At 41.0% G+C, this 24,489-nt stretch overlaps 1 protein-coding gene across 2 annotated transcripts in view; it reads right to left on the bottom strand.

Annotated features, from left to right (window-relative positions):
* CUL5 (cullin 5) overlaps positions 1-24,489 on the bottom strand; it is a 677,835-nt gene that overhangs the window by 464,793 nt on the left and 188,553 nt on the right. For both annotated transcript variants that reach the window (XM_085621507.1, XM_085621508.1), the window contains one exon: positions 2,414-2,590. In XM_085621507.1, the coding sequence (XP_085477633.1) occupies positions 2,414-2,590 (177 nt within the window). The remainder of the gene's footprint in view (positions 1-2,413; positions 2,591-24,489) is intronic.

The raw sequence follows: 24,489 nt of genomic DNA, 5'->3' as shown, positions 1-24,489 counted from the left end.
GTGCTAGGCTTGGACCACGTGCCTAGAAGGACATCTGTTAGTGCTTCATTAAAGGGCAAAAAGGGTTTGGACGTGGAAGCCCCAGGCTAAAACACCTTGGACAAGAGATTAGCTATGTCCTGCACAGAGGGCAGCTCCAGGCCAAGGACCTCTGCTGCCCTCCTCACTACCTGGAGAGAGCATATCAGTATCTGGAGATGTGTCCAGTCCACTACCTTCACCAAGATCGTCATACCAGTCCAAGTGCTCCACATGAGCGTCCAGTTGGACCCCTCCCAATCCTCACCCATGCCTGAAACCTCTGGGCTCCGTCGGCGCTGGAGTCGATGTCGACTGACATCAATCCATCTCAGAGTCGTTGAGTATCAAAATGGGGCTGGCGGCAATAGAGGCATCGAATTCAGGTCTGACGTCGGGAAGGTCGCGTTGGCACGACCAGCATTGACCCAGATCCAAAATTGGATCCATGAGACCCCGCCGGCACCGGGGCCGTCAACGGAGAACCTGGAGGGGTCTCCTCCGACTCCCGGAGGCTGCCCTGATGGGTCAGCCAACTCAAATTCTCCTTAATTTGAGCGGGTTCTCTCCGGCTCCCGGAAATGGAGGGAGGCTCGGAGTTGAACCTGGCTCCGCAGAACTGCGTCTAGAGCGTTGATGCTCTTTACCCATCTCGTTGACGGATGATAGACAAGGCGACGTCGGTTTGGACTTCTTCTTTTTATGCCTCTTCCCGAATGTTCAAAGGACCTCGAGTGAGAGGAAGAGGACTTGGGGCTCCTGGAGCGGTCCTGCAATCTTCTCTTCCTCAAACGGGACCGGGATCTCAGAGGAGTTGCGCTCGACGGAAGGAAGTAGCTTCAAAGAACGCTCCCGCAAGGCCTTCAGCGCCATGGCCCGGCAGTCCGAGCATGACTTCGTGTCATGGTTGCGCTTGAGGCACCACAAGTAGACAAGGTGGGGGTTGGTTACCAACATGGTGGGGTGACAGGCGCCACACGGCTTGAACCCTGTACGTCTAGATGACATCCTCGACACACAACAAAAAGGTTTTGTCAACAAAATGTCGCAAAAAGGCTGTGCAGGGGTACTGCTCATGCAAAAGTTTCCTGATCCAGCGTATGCCTAGGAAATTCAAAAGTAAGGAATCTGCAGCTAGAAGACTATCAGATTGATGTAACTGAACTCAATTTAACCTAACAATACGTATTCATTTGACAGGACTAGGACTCAAATAAATTTTTGTTTTACATTGCACATTTTCAAATGAACATGGTATCTTCTTTCTCTGTCCGTGCAGCTCTAGATAAAAATGTACCTTTCAGCATTTTGTAAAATAGAATTAATTCAAGCAGATCTGTGGTCTTGTTTTTGTTGTATCTTTAAAATGTATTCTTCTTCGTGTTCCTGATGTTCCTGGAGGAAGGCGCAGAGCTCAACCTTACCTTTACAAGGCTACTTCCTCTGGCTAGATGGGGTTGTGTATGTAATTTCAAATGTCCCTTTGTTTGCTTTCCATCGCTTGTAGTATAACACAGGATTATTCATTGGTATTAGAGCAAAAGTTACTTTAAATGAGATGTGTCATGTAACATTTGCTTCACAACAGATCAACGGTTTGAAAAACTATATAACATACTCTTCTTGGGATGCTTGCCAGACTTCTCCATATATTTTTTAGTGAGCAGACCCCACACTAGTCTGTTTATTGATTCTATACCTAGAATATGTTTGCATTAGTTTACCTTAAGCTAGATCATAACTGGTTTTGGCTCTTTAAGTAGAATACAGAGTAAGCGATAAGCGAATTCCCATTATTTTACATTTTGAGAATTTTATGGCATCTTGATTTGAACTGGCTATTTTTGCTTTCTGTAAGGATGCTACATTTTAAATAGACCTTCATGGATCCTACAGTCTGGTTTAAGTTAGATTTGGCTTGGTTTATCTCTAATTAGATGTCCTCATCGTTTGGGACACACACAAAGCCCCTGATCCAAATTAGTGCATAATTTAAGTTTCAGCAATTTGTATAGAAATAGAGGCAATGTATGAAAATTAGCTATTAATGTACAGTTTGATGTTTGGAGATGCATTATATTTTTTCCGCGACCTATACAGGGATGAGGTTAATCACCATTGCTTATCAGACAAATTGGAAAGGTCATATACCTCCTTCAACTGATGTATCAAGATAATGCTATACTGCTGTACACCATATATCGCTGCTGTTCTTTAATGTTTCTTTAATGAAAGCAACTAATAATAGAAAAACATTGAAATCAAAAACAGAGGCAATAATTTTTCTGACTTGAAAGTAATTTCTAGCTACTCAGAGTTGCAGACACGCATGCCATCTTAAAATTACTTTCAGGTCAGAGTTAAAGTAAAACCAATAAGAATATCTACTCCTTACCTTTCTTACAATACTGTCTTCTACATTTGATTTCTTGTTGCTGCCCTGCTTCCCCATTAATGTAATTTCAAGTTGACAAAAAGGTTTGGGCAGGATATCACACTGCGTAAAGAACTTTCGCCACTCTACAATATAAGCTTTCAGTAAGGCTGTGTCATCTTGGTGACTTAGTACTCTCTGAAAAAGTAGAACATGTAGTTAGTTAAAAAGCAGCAATGTATATGTATAAACACATAGCAGTATCTTAACAAATTGAGTGTATACTGGCAGTGCACACTTCTTAAATAAAAGCTAAAACAGAACATACCATTTTCTTTAGTACAATAATCCCTACATGTGGCGTGGAACTTAAAAATGGAATTGGGAAGTCTTGTTAAAAGCAATAGGCAAAAGGACTCTTCTTCATAACTAAATTTGCCTTTAAAAATTAAGTCAATGGCATATAGACATAGGCTCAAAGGGTAATCTCGAAAACCTTGCATGGTTTCTACAGGCATGGAAATATTCTCTAAAACACGCCTTTAATATTAAGAAAAGGTACAATGTGCTTGTGATTCCATTGTAGCTTTGGATTGGGTTTAAACTATCAAATGGCATGCAATTGCCTTTGTCAAACTAAATAGTGTACTAAAGAATTAACCTTTCATCAAATCTTTTGCACATTTTCATTGAGGACAAAAAACTAAGATTGCTATAGTGGTGAATTTTAAAGGCTGCTCAAGTTAAATAATTTATGTTGTGGCCCCATTTACACGGGTTTCTAGTTTCTCACCTACAACAACATTTATTCCACAGGTTCAATAAGGGATAGCTTCAATCACCATCTCACACCTTACCACAATTTGGGTAAGAACATGTTCATTGACCAGCTATGGCCAAAGTCCCATGAGATAGTCAGGAGGATTTCTTACACCAACGACATCACTCCTGTAATTATTTGCAAGGAATGCTACACTAAATTTGGTTTTGGTCACTCACAGATAGGGTACTGGACTCAATTAGCACAGCTTGGAGCTACCTTTTGACAGAATTCCCACTAGAACAGTGCTTAATTTGAGCCGGTGGTTTCCGGTGCTCAACACCGGCGCTTTTCATGAGCAGCAGTTAAGGACACATTCATTTATGGTAGGCACGGGGAGATTAAGTGATTTGCCCGGAATCACATGGTGTTGAGCCGACGCAGAGACTTGAACCTAATTCCCCAGCTCTGAAGTCTGCAGCTCTGGCCATTACAGCACATCCTTTCCCCACTTTCATGGTTAGTAGTTGGTTCTGTTTTAGGCGGCGCTAACAAGAGAAATGGGCTGGTGAAAGCTGCCTCCTGATGAGAGCCCCGGCACTTATACTTCTACAAATTAACCACTGCACTCGAAAGATAACATCATAACTTCAAACTGCAAAGACAGACTCTAATCTAGCACTTTGCAGGGGTCCATGGAAGACACAAAACCCTTTCTCATCTCTGGGGTGTCTTGTCTCAGTTTTCAAAATGATCTGTTTCTTTCTTTCACTTGTGTTTTCTTGTCTTTTCTGTATGTACTGATATTAAGAATATGGCATAATTGACTCCATTTTCTGTACTGACTCCATCTTGTGTAACAGACTCCATTTTCTGTGCTCGCACGTAGCTGCAAAGTGGGGAGGGCATGTTTTCGATCTGCACTTGTTTTTTGCTCTTCACCGATCAGCGTGAACTGGAACATGTTGTGCGGGATGCGTGCTTGGTACCTTTCAAGGAATGTGCGGAATGTACAGATCGGTCTCGGAGTCAAAATACAGGAGCCTGGCCAGCTTCTGTCTCGTTTTTTTCCAACAGAAGAAAGGGGGCGAGGTTTCTAGAACCTTTGCCTCACGTTGAGTAAAGGTATTAAAAGCTAGAGGTCTTCGGGGGATGGGTAGGATCTCGTTCACAGAGTAGACGTACTGATGTGAAACCAACGGAACTTGGGTCCCAATCGAACTCCTTCCTGGGCTGTCGAAGGGCTCCTCCAGCTTGAGTTGGCAAGGATGTTGCATTAACGATCGGTGAGGTGTTCCTTACTTTGTGTACATAATTTCCAAGTTTCTTTGTTCTTTGCTACATGTATATATGCTACATTTTATTCTGGTTTTGCACTTGAGTTACTTGATATTTGGGAGTCTGCATTAACGGATATATTTTGCCTTCCTTTCTAAAATATTGAATTAATAAACGTGTGCGTCACTTTAAATGCACCTGAATTTGTTTTCATTCCTCGCCTTAAGAGAGTGCTGGGTCTTGTTTTATCGCCTCATCTTTTGGGAGTGCTGTTTAACGTGTATTGTTTAAAGGTGCAGTAGTGCATTTGCCTCCTCTTAGGGAGTCCACGGTCCAGGTGTGTCCTATTGTGTCAAATTACAAGCACTACACTGTAGTGGCTTTTTAAGGCCTAGCTACCACTGGCAAATCGTGTCCTATACCACGAGAAAACCCCCACCTACCATCCTTTCATTCAATTTAGTTTAATTTATTCAGGTTCTGTTTAAACTGTTGCTGGAAGACATAGGAGCTTTGTTAACACCCAGGGGCCCTTTTCTGACCTCCCCATTGGCAAAGCAATTGGCAAGGTACTCTCTTTCAGCAGCGAGTTGTGGAATATCGAAAGAGAAGCGAAGGCCACAACAACTGAGAACTGGAACTGTGAGCACAAAGAAAAAAGGTGCAAGTCTCACCAGCAGGGTACCTAACAACATGGCGCGCCCATGCTGAGGTTCTGAGACTCTGCAGCAGAGCTCGCCCAGGAGCAGCTAGAACGAACACTGGCTTCCAGTGGGGCCCCACACTGAAAACTGGTGGGGGCCCAATGAACGCACTGTCAGCTAACTTATAAGGAGCGAAGCGCCAGAGGCACAAAGGACCTCATTGTGAACTTCTGCATGTTTCCCACCTACGCCAAAGGCACAAAGTGGCTACTATAAAATGATGCACCTCAGAGCCCTGGTACCACCGACATCATAACATTGGGGCCTAGCATTTTCACTTACTGGCGGCAGAGAAGTGTGCCCACATTAAGTCAGACGTACAGGGCCAGTCCTGCAGCCTCACCCACGGAACACACATAGGAACCGCATTACAGCGAAGCAATTATCATCCAGAGGGGAGATGGTCACATTGAGGAGGTAACTACAGAGCGCCTTATCACCATGTAGGGTCGTAAGGTAATGTGGTGAGGATCAGTGAAACCATTGTAACACAACTGCAATATACTACCAGTAGAGACACAAACAGTGATACGCCAGCAGGGCACTAACAAGTTGCATAATAACCAGGAGCTGCTCCTGGCATAAACAAGTTGCCCAAGAGAAGCACATGAAATAAAGATATCCCTCAGAAATCTAGAAGTAAATAGTGCAGACTATGAGTGGCTGTGCCCAGAGGTAGCAGTGATAGGCTAAATTCACTAAATGAATGCCTCTAGGCTACTTGCATAACCTTTCTCCTCCTGTGCCAATTCTGATCTGCATAGCCACAAAGGGTGCTCCTACATGATGCTACCAATAAACAAATATAAGCTATAGGAGGTTTCTACAACACTAGCAGAGAAGCGATAGGAAGTTTATATTGGCAGGCACAACAAACCAACCTAAAGATGATGTCAAAGAAAGGCTGTTTCACTTAAACATGAGATGAGAAACTGTTCACAGATAGCTTGGTTTCACTGAAAGCCAAATTAAACATGGGCATCTCAGACATCAAAAAGAAAACGTGCATCTTGGATCAGTGCCTCAAAGCTGCAGAGACAAAATTGAAAAGGAGTGCAGAGGGTTGTGGTTTATGTGCAACGTTGCCATTTGGAAGCACAAATGTAAGGTTTACTTATTTGTGAGGGCTTGAAGAACACAAGAAGTCATCAAAGGAACAGAGATTTATGCAACACTGGCAGAGAGGTTTTCGCCTGCCCTGACGAAGTGTCCTGAGTTTTAGACTGGCATCATATGAACGTACAGAGGAGGCAGTAGATAAGGGGATTCCTGGGCAAAGTCTAGGGACTTTGTAGCCGAGATATTATGTCAAAGAGATTCCTTCATACTGGTTGCCCTGACCTCAAAAACGTCTAAGAGTAACCACAAATCTAAAGAAGCCTTATGGATAGGAGGCTGACAAAAATGAAGGGAGAGCTGAAGGGACTGACTGCAAGGACAGTACAGAAGGTGTATGCCGTACATGAGCTGGAGACAAAAAGTAAAGTGCAAAGAGAGTTTAAAAACTGTGTAGTCCCTCCATTGCTCCATACAGAAACACAGGTGGAATTTCTAGAGGATACATTAAGAGCTGCGAATGCTTGCTTACTAGGTTTTCCTGGCTGTTTTCAATAGAGGTGCCCCACATACAGCAACCATTCAGCATTTTTATTTGACAGCTTGTCAGCTGATTTCACTGTGTTCTATTGTAGCTTCCCCAGAGTTCTGAAGGAAAATAGCCTGCATTGATCAGAAAGAAAAGGCACACCTTACAACCATGTGGCTCGAATAGGAATTGTGCAATTTCACCACCCGTATGCATTATATAAAATACCTACTGGCAGACGCCAGCAGGTAGTTATAGTTAGGACTTAGTTTCCACAGGAAAAGCTTCTTTTGTATTGCCAATAACTTTGGCGCCGTTTGACGAATCTTCACAAAATTTTCTAAACTAATACGATGCTCACTTCAGCTGCTATCTTGAAAGTTTCGGGATGATCCGTCAAGCGGGGCAGAGAATCAGGGGGTGCTTAAAAGCGAGTTTTTCCCCATGTTCATTCCCATAGGACCTTTAGACACAGTTACAGCTCGAACTACTGAACAGAATTACACCAAAATTGACAAGAAAGTAGATGTTGGTTCAGAGATGAGCCTTTTTGTGATTTGGTGTAAATCCGTTCGGTAGTTGCGGAGAAATTTAAAGAAATTCCCAGTTGTGAATCTGCGACCGCTCCCGATCTCATGCTGAGATCTGATTGGCTGCCAAAACTTCAAACTAAGAAGTGTTGGAAGCCATCTTGTGACTTGATAGAACCGAGTCACAGAAAAAAGTAAAAAAAAAAAAAAAAAAAAAGGGGCAGGGTACAAACACCCTGACCCCCTAGACTTCTGGGCTGGGAGGTGGTACCACAGGGACCCCTAAGGGTCAAAAAAGCATTTTTATTTTATTTTAGGATGGAGTCGCAATGGATCCGCCACTCTCGTCACAATTAAAAAAAAAAATAAATAATAAATAAATGAAGGGCGGGCTCCTGCGCTTCGTTTAGAATCGGTCTCCAGGTGGGCCAGATCCCGGAGTAACTGTATAATAGTTAGGAGGGGGGCACACGGGACCCCCCCCCCCCTGGAGCATTTACCCCCGGGGTCCGCCACCTCCCCGGGCCTTAATGCCCCAGGCAGTAAAAAGCGTTTTTTCACTTATTTCTTTGGCGACGTTTGAAAAATCTTCATACCATTTTCCCCCAAAAAAGTGTGCAGTGATTCTTGATGCGCATGAAAATTTTCGGGTGATCCCTCAAGGAGGGGCCGAGAAAAAAAAAAAGGCGGGGGGGGGGGTTTAAAAAAACAAAAAGTGTATTTTCCATGTTAATTTCCATAGGACCTGTCAACACGACTGCAGCCTGAACTGCTGGATGGAATGACGGCAATTTGGTAGATCCGTTCAATAGTTGTTAAGAAATTTAAGAAGAACAAGTTAGTGATATCTGTGGCCGACGATATTTTACGGAGACACTGAGATTGATCGCGAAGAAGCGAGCCAACAGGAATGGAGTGATTGGCTGGCGCAACCTGGAGAGATCGTTGCGGCTGCCATTGTATACATCAGGGAACAGTTCCTGGGGCTGAAAAGTTGTGAAAAAGGTGATATAAGGGGTTAGGGTGGAGGTACTCTGACCCCATGTCTGATAAATGGGAGAGTTAATGACAAGTTGTGTCCAAAATAATTATTTTTGACTATGCACGATATTCGCAACAACACTGCGCAGTCAGCCCGGCCTCCCTGTATAACGCCGTGGTGACGTCATGAATATTGGTGAAAATATAAAACATATATATATTTTCACACACTCACCCTGACTGACTTTTACTTAGACACTCACGACAGTTATGCACCCAGTGACACACCCATTAAGAAACTCATACACCCACTCACAGTCACACTCCGAAACTGACACACCCAGTTACATAGTCAAAGACTCACATACCCACTCCGTGACCCACTTAGAGACTCATGCACCCACTCATAGATGTACTCAGAAACGCACTAAGACACTGATGCACCCACTCACGCAGACACTGATGGATCCACTCAGACTCTGATGCATCCTTGGATAGATCCACTCAAACACTGATTCACCCACTAAGAGACCCACTCAGACGCTGACACAACGAATCAGAGATTCGCTCAGATACCCACTCACAGACCCACTCAGACACGGATGTACCTATTCACAGACCCACTCAGGTACTGAGACACCAACTCGCAAACCCACTCAAACACTGACGCATCCACTCTCAAACCCACTAAGAGACTGAGAGACCCACTCAGAGACTGAGACACCCAAAAACGCATTCAGACAGTGATGCCCCGACTTATAGACCCAATAAGAGACCCACTCAGATACTTATACACCGAAGGAGAGACTTACTGACATAGTGATGAAGCGAGTCAAATATCTCAGTGAAAGTGTTTTACACGCTGTCATAGAGACATTGAGGGAGCCATCCATGTTTTTTAGAGAGTAATATATCTAGTGTGATGGTTAGAATCCATTTTGTAGTTATAAATTTTGAATGTGATGGTGGCTACTGAATGTGTGCTTTTAGTTTGCGATTTCGCAACGTATTCGCGATCGTCGCGGTTACCAACTTCATTGCGACTCCAGACGTCACAGGAAAAACGAAATATTGGTTATAATTACTTTTTTTATAGAAATTCACTAGATGAACCCGAGTTTAAAGAGTATACTAATAAACCTTTAGTGTCCAAAATACTGTAAATATATGTATATTTTATAGTGTAAAAAAATACAGTACGCTTTACATCGCCGCGTAAAAAACACAAAAAACTGCAATATATTAATAACCTAACACTAATCAGAAGAACTCACTCATACAGATGAATGAAATAGTGTGTCGTAACAGCTATAATTAACAATATTCAATTTATTAATGAAAAAATGATAAAAGTAAGAAATACAGTAGAAAATATATTGCAGGACGTTATAGTTAGAAAAACGAATTTAAAATTTTTACAAATTAACTGTAAAAAAGAAAAAAAAAATCGAAGATTACACAAACGTAAAACTTTTTTTTTTAAAATGGAGTTTAAAAAACCTTACAAATTCACAGGAGCGTTATAGTTAGGAAATAGATTTTAAAGAAAATAGAAATCCACTTTGAAAAAAACAAAGGTTGCAGGGGCATTGCAGTTAGGGAATGAAATTTAAAAAATCTTGGAAATTCACTAAAAATCCAAGGGTTGCAAGAAGTTATACTTAGGAAATAGTATTAAAAAAAAACCTTAGACATTTACAGAAAAAAACAAAGGTTACAGGGACATTATAGTTAGGCTCAGATTTCACTCATACAAAACCATAGAAATTCAGCAGTTATAGTCACCTGAGCTAACTATAACTCACGCCCCCGCAATGCACTGCATTGACCTCACATATTACATCACTCATGACATGGTCAGTGACATCACTGATGACATCTCAAATGATATCACCTATGACATCATCTAGGAATTAAGAGTGTTTTCCTAAACTTACTGAGTGTTAAATATAGACAGTAAGGTTAGTGGCTGAAAGAGTGTCTTTATGGATGAGTCAGTGGGTGTCTGTATATGGAGTATAGAAGAGTGAGTATGTATGTTAGAGACTGCAGACATGAGTATCTGTGCGTTTTTCCTCGCGATGCTATACTAAATCTACCACCGGGTGGCCAAGGTCCTTGGGGCGTGCGAAAAATAAAGAAAAGGGTGTGCATGGGCTCCCCTCCTGGGGCTCATAAATGTCCCAGGGACCACCACCTCCCCGGGGCTTATGCGTTGTTAAGATAGATAGATATATATATATATAGAAAAAAACAAAGGTTACTGGGACGTTATAGTTCAGCTCAGATTTCACACCCACAAAACCAGAGAAATTTAGCAGTTATAGTTATCTGAACTAACTATAACTCGAGCCCCCACAATGCACTGCTTATGACCTCACGTATTACAGCACTCATGACATGGTCAGTGACATCACTCATGACATCATCCGGTGACTGAATGTTTTTAAAATGTTTATGAGTATTAAAAATATATACCATGGTGAATTGATGAATCAGGGGTGTATGCGTGCCTGTATGAATGGTTCAGTGTGCATGTGACTGACTGCATAAGAGTGATTAGGTGTCTCAGTGACGGCATGTGAGTGACTTGTGTGAATGTCTGTATCTGTCAGTTGGTGTCTAAATGGTTGTATAGGTGTGTGAGTGGGTTCAGGAGTTTCTGTATGGGTAAAGGATTGGTTGTCTGAGTATGTGTATGGATGCGTGCGTCAGTGGCTCTATGAGACAGAGAGAGAGAGAGAGAGAGACAGAGAGAGAGAGAGAGAGAGAGAGAGAGAGAGAGAGAGAGAGAGAGAGACACAGAGAGAGACAGAGAGAGACAGAGACAGAGAGAGAGAGGGAGAGACACAGAGAGAGAAAGAGAGAGAGAGACACACAGAGAGAGAGAGAGAGAGAGAGAGAGAGAGAGAGAGAGATGTATATATATATATATGCACACACCGTCTCCGTTAAAGCCTCTGAAGAGAAGCATATGGAGCTTCGAAACGCGTCAGGCAATTCCACTACGGAGCGGCTTCTACAAGCGGATCCTCGTCCATGCCTATCATAAACAAAGCTGCTGATCGAGTGCTGCTCACCTGGTGGACAACCTTTGGAGCAGAATGTAACACGCGGCCGTCCTGCCGCGGAGCTTGCACCACCCCGTAATGTTACGGGGGCCACCTGACATGGTAACCATCATGTCAGTAATGTGGGCCAGCAGCGGCAAACAGGATTGAGGACGAGTCCACTTGCAGGGTCCATACAGGACAAGATTTGTGTGCTATCCAGACCATATTTCCCACAATGCACAGTCTCATTCGAGCTTCCCATTGGTGGGAGTGCAATATGAAAATGGCGAAGTAGGTTCAGCGCTTGCACACACCGTCTCCGTTAAAGCCTCTGAAGAGAAGCATATGGAGCTTCGAAACGCGTCAGGCAATTCCACTACGGAGCGGCTTCTACAAGCGGATCCTCGTCCATGCCTATCATAAACAAAGCTGCTGATCGAGTGCTGCTCACCTGGTGGACAACCTTTGGAGCAGAATATATATATATATATATATATATATATATATATATATATATAATGGCCGTATGGGTGAGTGCGTGCTTGTGTCAGTGACTAGATAGGTGAGTATGTGTTAGTATCTGTATGAATATAGATGGTGTGTGTATAACTGTATAGGTGAGTGAATGGCTGTGTGATTGATTCCATAGGTGTGTGAGTACATCTATGAGTGACTGTATGGGTGTAAGAGTGGATATATCAGTGGCTGTATTAGTGATTGAGTTGGTGTATGAGATGCTGTATGGGTAACTGGATGTGTGTGTAGATCTATGAATCAGTGAGTGGGTGTGGAAGCACTGGTATGGGTGTTTCAATGGTTTTGAGAATGCTAGTGTAGCAGTTGGAGTGGGTGTATGAAAGGTTATATAGGGGTGTGAGTGGATGTGTCAGAGATTCTGTGGATGATGTCATCAGTGACGTCATTTGAGCTGTCATCAGTAATGTCATCAGTGAGGTCACTGGCCGTGTCATGAGTGAGGTAATATGTGAGGTTATAACAAGTGTGAAATCTGAGCCTAACTATAACATCCCTGTAACCTTTGGTTTTTACAGCAAATTTCTAAGGTTTTTTTTTAAAATGCTTATTCCTAACTATATCGTCTCTGTAACCTTTGTTTTTTCAGTGATTTTCTATGGTTTTTGAAGTAGCAATGGTGTTTGCAGAGTGGTGGGAAAGGGAACACAGCCTCTGACCAGCTCTCAGGAATCCCACTGTGTAGGACTTACAGTAAGCACCAGGAGGGCTTCTTGGTTCCCAAGGTCCCTTAGCATCCTAGAGAACTTCATTCCCCAACTAGTAGTGTGCCAGGAGATGCGTTTTCAGAGTGGTGCAGAAAGGGGGCGTGGCCTCCAAAGACCTCTTACAAACTGACTTTGTAGGTCTTGCTGGAGGTAAAAGGAGGGGTTGTTGGCCCCCAACGACTCTCAGAATCCTTGATGATTGTACAGGTAGTGTCTGTATGATTCTACGAGTGCCATTGCCAAGGACACACTGCGAATACTGGGTGTTTTTGACAAAGTGTAAAACACATATATAAACATATTTTACTTAAAGTTTCAGTGCAGCTATTTAGAAAGATACTAATTTAACTTTACCCTTTGTATACAATTGTCGAAATAACTGCATCAAAAATGTATTTTCCTTCATCACAGCAACACCTAAGGTTGCAATGACATCAGTAGTCACAAATACAAAATGTTAAACAGATATTTAAACATATTTTACACAAAATTTGAGTCTAGCTGTTGAGTAACAATTGTTTAACTTTATTTTAACACATTTAACAAAAGCAATAAAAAAAAAAACTTTCAACATCTGAACACACGAATAGAACAGAACAACAAAACACCCATAAAGCTACTCATTCTTACCCAAACTCAGCAGGAATCAAAAACTGTTCCAAAACGAGTACAATGCACACTCTGTGAAAAGATTCACTCTAGAGGTACGAATAAAAAATATTCATGTGGGTTGACGTCCATGGTATGTCAATCCAAAATAGAAAACATCTCTAACTGGCAATCAAGTAGAGGGAAGCTTGAGGACTATCTACATCAGTGACACCAGCAACAATTCTCACCCAGAAAGTCCTTTGAGAAGTGCAGACTACTGTAACAGATATGGCTCCAGAGTTTCTAGAACGGCCAAGTAAGAAACAACCCAAAAAAAAAAACTGAAAATCATGTCACTCTGAAATAAAAGATTATCATTGGATAATACACTTTACAAAATAAAAAGAACATGCCCATTCATCTATTTTGAGCATTCTTTAAGAGGAGTTCATAGTGAGCAGATTTGCGCAATGCACAATATGTCACAACACATTGTCAAGGGGTACAAATAAAAAATATTTTTGCGTGACTACGTCCATGCTTTACCATCTAAAACCATACCAAAGTAATAGTGTAAAAGCAGCAAGAAAGCAATGTAAGGCTGAAGGACCCTGAACTTAAATACCAACCACAACACTGGGGCACAGAGCCCCTTCAGAAGTCCAAACTCAACTACCAAATTTGGCTCCACAGTTTTCTTGGATGGCATCACACTGCATGGATTGTGGAGTTGTAGTGAGTGCTAGAGAGCAGTCAATAAGAGCCCTTCGAAATGCTGCAAAGAATCATAAATGTAAAAGTTTTTTTATTTTTGGCCCGTCATAGTTTTTCTACATCAGCAGGCATTTTATTATCTTACAAAATAGGTATCTAATAGCTATGCATTGTTCATTGTATTATCTTCAAGTTTATTGTAACCCTAGTTGTATATAACTTGCTGTATGGACAAGTCAAAGCTTTCCTCTACAAATAAATACACAGCTAACTTTTGCCAGTTATCATTATTTACTTTTTCACTTTTTAAATACAAGTCAACAGTCTGTGTTTAAATCTTCTAGTGAGTGCGTCAGTAACATATACAAACATACTCTGGTTTTTTAGTCCACACTGTGTAACATTTTGTAATCTCTGCTTCAAAACTATCAACTGTAATATCTGTGACCTGTTCTAACTCCTCCTCTTAATAACTCTTCATTTTCCCAAGAATACTGCTGAGGACCAAAGAAACAAAACTGCACATCATCACAAACCTTTTCTACATCTGCAACAATACCATACAAAAGTGCTCTATTCATTTCTCCTAAATATAAAGCAGGGGTTTTCACATAGTACAGCCTCCTAACTAAAGTTTGCATAGTTGAGTGGTGTACAACTAACATCCTTAAATGATGAAAGGTGCATTGGCACACTTTGTTTGATAAACAAGCTAGTGAGAGCCCCTACAAATTTAAATTCGTTCTAATCTTGCAAGGATCCAATCCTTTCAAGGTACTGATCTTCTGTTTTAAACTTCACCTTGGAAAGATATGTAGAAATGTCCTTAATTTATCAATAAATTGCTGTTGAATACTACAGACACTACTATAATTCCATTTTCAAACAGGCGCCTGCCTGACTCCGCCTTCCTTGCTCTCCAATAACTTGTTCTACATTTGAAGGTACCATCACCTCTTTTGCTATAGGAATGCCATTCTTCATTTCATAACATCGTCCTCTGTAATTAATAGTAAGAACTAATCTATTATCCTGGAGATTACTTTCTTCATTAAAGAAAGATTTTGTACCAGAAGTATGTATGCATTCTCCACTAAAAACTGTACAAACGTTACTTCTATACACTAATCTTTTATTCTGGCTATGTCTCCTCAAGTACAACACGATTTTGTCAAGAATATTCATTCTATTTATAATCAAAGTAAAAACCTTCAACTTCAAAGCAAACGCCTTACCAACTACTTTCTCAACTTGCTCTGTTTCACTGCATGTCTCCTTTTTAGGTCTCGCCTGACCGAGCGCATGCGCTGGTCTGGCGAGACTTTTTGTGAGGGTTCATAAAAGTGCTACCATGGCCAGCCTAGAGCTACAGTGCATGTGCGCGGGCGCGCGCTTAGGAGCAGAGGCACCATATGGCAAACCTCGTCATGCTCATTAAGCGCCTGCGATCACTTTCACTTTCGCCCGCGATGTACTCAGTCAATAGAAGACACAAGACTCAGATTACGTAGGCTTCCAGTATGTATGATGTTCCGAATTCAACCTCAAACTCGACTTTACTTCGTATCCGCTCACTCGCACACATGCCGCTTTACCTCTACCCTATCATTCAGATGACACTCACGCTCGCAGGACCAAGCCATGCATCTTGAAAGCAGAAGTCACTTTGATCTTCAATTTGTCTGTTGCCATCTTCCCGTCAGACTTTTGCGCCACTTCAGACACTAGCCCGCCCTAGGCACTAGATATTCTGCCTCACTAGCTATCAGAAAATGGGCAATACTTGAAGCAGAAGCGGAAAGCCTTTTTCAGACGACCAGGTAATATACTTTTACGGCATATAACCATTGAAGTTGGCAAAATATCAACGTACATAAGCTTCCGATTTACTATAAACTTTCTTTTAACGTGAACATAATACAAATAGTAAATACAATAATGACATTGAACTTTTTCTCCGACGCAGTACATGTATTTTAATGTTTCTCTATGGCTTTTCGGTCGTTTGTAGTGACTTAAAGCCAAAAAAATGCATTCACCTTGAATAAAACTGTCCTTAAACGTATTATGCATATATATTGCACACTGCTACTGCCGCAACAAGATGGTGGCCTAATTTATAATAAGTGACGGACATCAAGCAGACGTGCTTGGAACTGCACATAGGTTTTTTTTGCTATTTTATATAGTGCTTCATCGGCCCAAGGGCATTGAATCGCTTTATATGAGCACCAGTTACCACATTGCACAAGGTTAGATTTACATATTCTAGTTAAGTCCTCTGCGCAATACATACACTAAGAGTTAAACAAACAGTTATATGAAATTCAAGAGTTGAGTTTGTGGACTATGCCTTCCTGCGCAGAACGATGTTCTAGGGTTTCACATGGGTCTCCTAAGCATATGATAAAATACGAATTGTATTGTATTTTGTAAGTTGCTTACAAACCCCTTCGATTCAGAACAAAATTCTAGGTTGTGAGCAGTATCTGGTGCATTGATGATTATTTCCTGCGATTAGAAGTGGCAGTAAAGCGGTGTGAAGCATACACACACACACCCAACCACACACCCAACCACACACACAACCACACCCACACAACCAACCACACATCCACACCATCACACACATCCACACCATCACACACACACACACACACACACACACACACACACACACACACACACACACACACACACACACACACACACACACACACACACACACACACACACACACACACACACACACACACACACACACACACACACACACACACACACCAAGCATTGGCATAGCCAATAGGTCTCGCCTTTGGGACCTTATAAGTGTTAAGCCACGCAACAGTTGATGTGGTTGCACCAAGGATATTGTGCTGCATAACTAAATACTTAGAAGGTCCCAAAAGCGAGACCTATTGGCTATGCCAATGCTTGTTCTATACTTCTTAATATTTCTCGGTAGATTTAGAACTACTCAACTACAAAACATCCTAGCTCTGATTTCTTTAAACTGCTTCTGTCTCCTGGTTAAGGTGTATACATCTTTTTTACATTCTTTCCCGTTCTTGCTATATAGATTTTGTCCATTGTTATTCTTTCTCATCGTTTTAATTTTATTTTCATTATTTATAATCTTTGGAATTGTCCACATATTTTTTTAAAGAAATGAGTTTGTCCGCTTATCAACAGCTCTTTTTTCTTCATTTTGCCCCTTTTGAGTCTCAGTCCTGCATAGATATTGTACTTGCTTCGGTTCCTTTTCCCTCCGAGCTTTTGTATGCAATGTGTCTGGAATTATGCAGATACTGTTCTGTAAAAAAAAATATATATATATATATATATTCACTGAAAAAACCATAGGTTTCACACACGTTATAGTTAGGAATTAGCATTTAAAAAACCTTGCAAATTCACTGAAAAAACCATAGGTTTCAGACATGTTATAGTTAGCGGAAATTTTACTGATAAAAAACCAATGAAATTCCCCCGTTATAGTTAGTGCAGGCAACTATAACTCACGCGACCGCAATCTTCTGCTGATGCTAATACTGTATTTAGACACTTATTTGCCCATGTCTTCTTCCATAAATTTTTAGCTATACATATATTAGAAATATTTTTTTTTCATAAAGACACATATGTCATCAGCAGAAGATTGCGGTCGCGTGAGTTATAGTTGCCTGCACTAACTATAACGGGGGAATTTCATTGGTTTTTTATCAGTAAAATTTCCGCTAACTATAACATGTCTGAAACCTATGGTTATTTCAGTGAATTTGCAAGGTTTTTTAAATGCTAATTCCTAACTATAACGTGTGTGAAACCTATGGTTTTTTCAGTGAATTTGTACGTTTTTTTAAATGCTAAGTTACTTTACGCCATTCGTGGCGTGCACGCCCACTTAACGCAGTTCGTTCCGTGCGCGCACGGTGCGCTTCGCGCACCGTGCGCGGGCGGTGAGCACGCGGTGCGCTTCGCGCACCGCGCGCCCACTTTACGCAGTTAGTGCCATACACGCAAGGTGGGCACGCAGTGCACTACGCGCACCGCGTGCCCACGTTACGCACCGTGCGCACATGGAGGACATATTATGCGCTTCCTTGTGATAGGTAATCTGTTAAATTTAATTTGTAAGTGATGACAATAATATGCCATGCACAGAGAGTGTTTTTTTTTTTAATTAAAATTTTTAGCGTAAGCGCACCGTACGCGTACGGTAAGCGTAATCGGCGAAATTTTCAAAAAATAAAAATTTACCGTTTTTGGCCTTTGAGGACTCAACTAACATGGCTATGTGCATGGGCGCTGTCTAAACAGCCCCTTTATATGTTTTTTGCCTTTATTTACAGCCCCCCCCTCAGAGTGCGAGAGAGAAAATGGCGGCCGCCGCTTCCTGGTTTCGACCGATTCGAATGTTTACTTAGATGTAACAGCCAATCAGAATCGCGCTCGCGCACGCCACCGTACGCGTACGGTAAGCTTACGGTAAGCGTACCGTAAGCTGGCTCAGATATATATATTGATTTAAAGGCTATTTTCTCAGAATCTACTGAACAGATTTACACCAAACCTACAAAAGGCACTTCCTTGACCTGAGGACTACCTCTCTGCCAAATTTCTAGTAATTCTGTTTAGCCGTTCGGGCTGTAGCCCTGTCTAAAGGTCCTATGGAAAAATGCATGGGAAAAACGCGTTTTGGGACCCCCCTTTTATCTCAGCCCCCGCTTGACGAATCCCCCCGAGACTTTCAGGGTAGGAGCGGAGCGTAGCGCCCCACCTATTTTGAGAAATTCGCGAGGATTCGTCGACCGGCGCCAAAGTTATTCAAAATAGAATGTTGCGGATTTCCTATGGAAAAGGGGTCCTAACTATAACTACCTACTGGCGACCGCCAGTAGGTAATATATATATATGATTTTTTTTTTCTAGCCAATGTACCAGCTACGTTACTACTGGTTTACACATAATACAAAAATAGTTTTTATGTTATGTTGCGGTTTTAAATGTACAGATCAACCTATCTACATAACTACAAGCACTTACTTCAATGTACCAATTCCAAACCAAAACACAAAACTTAATTACTTACCTTGTAATATTATAGCACCCTCTCCTACAACACAACTGCAACATATCTCAGTTCTCACTTATACACGAAGCTAAAAGACCACTTTATTCCTTATGTACTCAATTTTAAAATTAACATCAACCAAAGTGTAAAAGTACATACAGTGTCTCAATACTGTAAATCCAAAAATACAACAGAAGACCTATTTCTGTGCCTCTCTACAACTGTGACACTGGTACATTTAGTGTTTCAATACTTTTCTACTTAGATGTGTCAGATTTAAATTTGGGGAAACACTCCATATAAAAATCTGCACATTAATGAGTATCACAGCATATAGCTAACAAATTCTTCTGAGAACATGCAAACAGTGTGTGACAGATTACATATACAATTCACCAGACGGTTCTAAAAGAGTACATATTCCTCACTAAAACTTGTAAATGCACATGTTTCTGGTTGAGTACAACAATACTCCCTGGATGATTGGATGAGTGAATAGATCGTGCCTATATAATTCCCTCAGAATATAGGTAGTGCCTGCATGAGTCCCAGAGTATAAAGGAACTACATCAGTTGTTCCATATCTACAAAGTTAGTGCCTGTGTATTCACATAACCATATTGCTACTATCTGTGGGAACTCATGGGTGTAGCCTGTGTAGTTCAATGAGTACATAATTAGTGCCTGTGTCATTGGAAGAGTGCATGTGTAGTACCTGGGTAACTGAATAAGTCTAGATCTCACAAATGATATATAATTGCATACATGGCTCTCCAAGAGTATACATTGCACTGTAACTCAGCGTCCACATGCATCAATACGTTTCTAAAACTGAAAACAACAATTCTTACCTTTTCAAAGCATTAAACCTTTTCCTAATGGCATACCTACATCATTTCGCAAATATTTCTTATACCTTTAAAACATATATTCAGAATTTCTCAAAGAAAAGTTACATGCCAAGTAAAGCTAGCACAAACTCTCAACACATTCTGCACTATTCCCCCTCCCCAATTTTAAATAGAGCATGTTGAAAGAAATGCACCACCCTCACTATATACATGAAATGTTCAACAGCTTTAAAGGACATAGATCACCATGTAAACATATGTGAATTCATAAAAGACAAACCTTCACGAAATCTTTCCAAAAATATATAGTTCTCTGCATCTTTAAGTAAACTCAACACTCATCGTACATATAACAATCTGCCACCACAAAAACCATATCTCACCACCTAAACATATGCAAACCGGTCATATAAGTTAAAAATCACATTGACAAACACTTCCTAATACATACCTAACAAGTATTACTACTTTATAATTTATTAGAGGCACAGCAGATTTTCTTATGTTTTATTCATGACTACAGTACTCCCGTTTAATAACGTGACTAAAACAACGTCCAGAATGTAAATAATATAGATGTATCTATTTTGCACATAATGCTTAGACATTTAAAACATTGTAATTGTTAAAGGCATTGCTCATGGTAATTTTCAACTGTACTGACATCTTAAACACATTCCTTCTGCTAGATACAGTTCATCTGATATATTTTTTTCACATCACTGTGATACTCTTTTTAATCAAAGTCCCATATACATCTTCATTTCTAATGTACTTTTTGTAATAATTAAAACATTATATACATACCAGTGAATTGAGCTTGCAGATTTTACTGTTTTAACTCTTTTTGGATAGTTTTGACAGTGTTAAGATTTGTAAAAACTAAGCACAAGAATGGTACACCACTCTTGTAGAAAGCAACTATAAAATAGCAACTTCTTCAACTTTCAACTCTATGATCATGAGAAAGGCAGCAAATGAAATCATATCTTTCATTTTAGACTACTGTATCTCCACTTGTGAATGGTTAGCATCTGTTAACCATTGCCCTCTCTTACAAAACTAGATCACTGTTGCGTTTTCGCAATTTTTTTGCGATCGTCGTGGAGTAATAGCAAAAAATACAGGAGTTCACACCCATGTCTAGCTTCATTATTTTTTTTTTACATTTAAATACTACACAAAAGTTTATTACATAGTCCTGAGTTGGAAATTAAAGCTTGCCATTATTTAAATTATGTCATCCCTCCTCAACATTTTTAAAAATGTTCTGTCTCTTTAACACCCTTACCCCCAATACACTCTTCGCTCAGTGTACCTAGCAACCCAGTAGAACCAGTAGGTCAGAAGTTCACAGCACATTCTAGAAGAAACATGCTACTTCCAAATGAGATATAGCAGGTGTGGTTTACTCCACAGATTCAAAGGCATATCCAAACAGCAGTCAATAATAAGACTTCTTCCTAAGGCATCCAACAAGCTACCTCATTTTATTCCCTTTCATACTGACCCCATCCAATGAAATATATTTAAAATACATTTAAAAAACACCTCCATTTTAACTGCTTTTCCTTTGGCAAACTACTTAATTCAGCTCCAGCCTTCTCCCGACTACTAATGCTCCTTCATTCATGCTATGACTAAGCATAGACTATGGATTGTTGGCCACAGCTATATCTATTGGGCTAAAGAGGCTGCAAAAAAGAGAGGTATTGACAGGGAGTTGTGTTTGCCGAATATGCAGATTACTTGGTTTGGCCAGAGAGGGTTAAAGGTTTATCAGATGCTGGCTTTGGTTAAATCCATTGTGGATGCCCGAGCTCCTCACCTCATGATTGTGCACTGTGGTGGCAATGACCTAGGCACATTGACTGGGATAGGGCTGGAAATCCTAATGAAAGAAGCCTTTGTAGAACTGATTTCGCTTTTCCCTCACACTGTCTTGGTGTACTCTAATATCTGCCAACGACAGACATGGAAGTGGTCAAATTAATTCTGTCCACAGATTGATAAAGCCAGGATACATGTTAATAAAATGGTTTCCGCATTCCTCAGAGACTATCACATGGGCTGTATCTATAACAACAATCTGCGCTCTGACAAGTAACCTGAAACTCTGCATCCGGTCTTATGTGTACCAGCCATATACACACAACCAATGCAACAGCTCTTGTCAGAACCACCCTAGTACCTGAAGTTTTTTTTCTAAAGGTTTTTAAAAAAAAAAAAGTTTTTGACCATTTTCGTGACGACGTCGCGATCCCTGTGGATACATCGCAGAAACAGCAAAAAAAAGCAGGCATTCAATGACCACCAACACATCCAAAAATAATATGTAAAAAAATCCATTCTGAACATTGCACTACACATTACGATATACATACTTTTTAGGTCTCGCCTACGCAGCACGCATGCGCTGCATAGGAGACCTTTAGCCGTCGTTCTGCTCTTTTTCGAAGTACATACTCGTGGATGCATCCACCTTGCGGGAGTGAGCAGGAGCGCGCCACAAGCACGAGTATGTGCTTCGAAAAAGAGCAGACTGCACGCGCACACATGCACGCGGCCAATGCTTGTTGGTTTTCTTATGTGCGGCTCAGCAAACTTTTGTAAGTAGACTGGCATGCCTCGTTTGATCTTGAGCAATGGCGTCCATGCACCCTTCTTAAAATGCGGCTTGTCCAAATCCTTTTTTTTAATTATATTGTTTTATGGAGCGCTGCAAGTTGCTCTTGAACTTCATAGCGGCAGCCCGCCTTTCTTTTATTTTGGCCGGCTCGCCGCACTGTTTTTTTCAATAATATCTTTTGGAAGCAAGCGCGACACGCTGCGCTTGTTTCATTGTGTGCTTCGGGTTCAGTAGCAGTACAGCGCCTGCTTCAGATATGCCGTGCTTTCTATTACAGTATTTTATTACAATGCAAAACAAAGTTAAGTGAGTTTCGCCAAGGCTTCAAAACAAGCAAGTAAAACTTGATGTTAAGGAATTTCCCTGTGCCGCCTCTCCCGCACGTCGCTGCCTATTATTTTCAGTGTCTACATATCTCGTGTCGTCAGCTTTCCCCCATTAACATCTCTCCCACGACAATTCCCTCGTGCAGCCCATGCTTAGTTATCCGCTTTAATGTGGCTCACCCAAATCCTTTTTTTGGTTTAAATTATATATTTTATGAAGCGCGGAACGCTGCGCTCGATCTTTAAGGTGGCCGCCTGCCTTTCTTTTATTTTGGCCAACTCAACCAGTTTTTTCCAATATATTTTTTTTTAAACAAGCAGAACACTGCGCCTGTTTTGTTGTGTGCCTCGGCGCCAGTATCAGCACGGTGCCTGCTTCACGGATGGTGTGCTTCATATTTCTATCTTTTATTGCAAAGCAAAACAAAGCTGCGTGAGCGCTCGCCAAGCTTGAAAACAAGTCAATAAAATGTACTATTAAGGAAGTTCCCTGTGCCGCCCCCCGCAAGTCACTGCCTGGAATTTTCAGTGATTTCATATGTCGTGGCGTCAGCTCTCCCCCTGTTAACTTCTCTTCCACAAAATTCACTCGTGCAGCCCATGCTTAGTAATCCGCATTAACATGAAAGAAGTTACCAGTTTTCCTTTTATACCTTAGATTGAGACAAAATAACATGGATTTCCATTGCATTAATTCAAGCAATTTAACGCAGTAAATGTTGGCATCTCGTGTCTATACCTTGCCCAGTGGACTAAAAACAACCCGATCTTCTCAAAAACACAATTATTTTTTCTTTTTTAAGTAGGGAACAACACCAATAGCTTTAACCTTCACAAATGCGAGACCTATAGCATTGCAAATGCTTGTTTCAAAGTATGTTTAAACTTATATTTTTGTACTAAGTTTCTTTAAAACTAACTTTCAGACCTATTTTCCATTTTCTCAGTTATACGGGGCGTCGCGACGTTGCCGTTAACCGCGACGATCGCGCCTTTTACATAAAGTGAAAACACATATATGTACACAGGGGTTTATTACTGTATACTTCAAACTCATCTTTTTCTAGTATATTTCTAGAACAACCATCTCTAAAACCTATTTTCTGTTTACGCGGTAAGGCCGGTGATCCCTGCGGGTCGTCGCAAAAGCAGGAATTCAATAGCCACCCCCACATAAAAAAATTATCACTATATAATTAATTCTAACCATCACAGTACATAACTCACTATATAAATAACTCTATAAAAACATTTATCAGAATCTCAATAACAATGCATATTAATGATTCACTGATTTTTTTTTTATAATCCCACCAATCTTCGCAATGCCTTTGCGATAGTCGCGACGTCCCTGAGATGGCACACAGGTGCCGCCTTGGCAGTTGAGGCGGCGTCGCAAATATCGCGCTTGATCAAAAAAATCTATTTTGGACACAACTTGTGTCACTATCACCCCGATTTCTCAAACATGGAGTCAGAGTACCTCTACTCTGACCCCAATCAATAAAATCGTTCTGTCCAGCCAATCGGAGCATTCCCGTTGGCGCATGCATTTGAGATTACTCGCGAAACCGTTGCGAAATTTCCGCAACCAGAGATATCACTATAATTTTTCGGCTTACATCTCTCAAAAACTACTGAACAGACTTACACCAAAAAGGCAAAAGGCACTTTCTTGAACCAACATCTACCTTCCTGCCACATTTGGTCGAAGTCCGTTCAGCAGTTCGGCCTGTACTTGTGGCTAAAGGTTCCTATGGGAATTAATAATACAAATTCT

This window comes from Triturus cristatus, chromosome 8 (genome assembly GCF_964204655.1).
Source record: "Triturus cristatus chromosome 8, aTriCri1.1, whole genome shotgun sequence".
Classification (NCBI taxonomy): Eukaryota; Metazoa; Chordata; class Amphibia; order Caudata; family Salamandridae; genus Triturus; species Triturus cristatus.
This window is presented reverse-complemented; position numbering and strand designations above follow the sequence as displayed.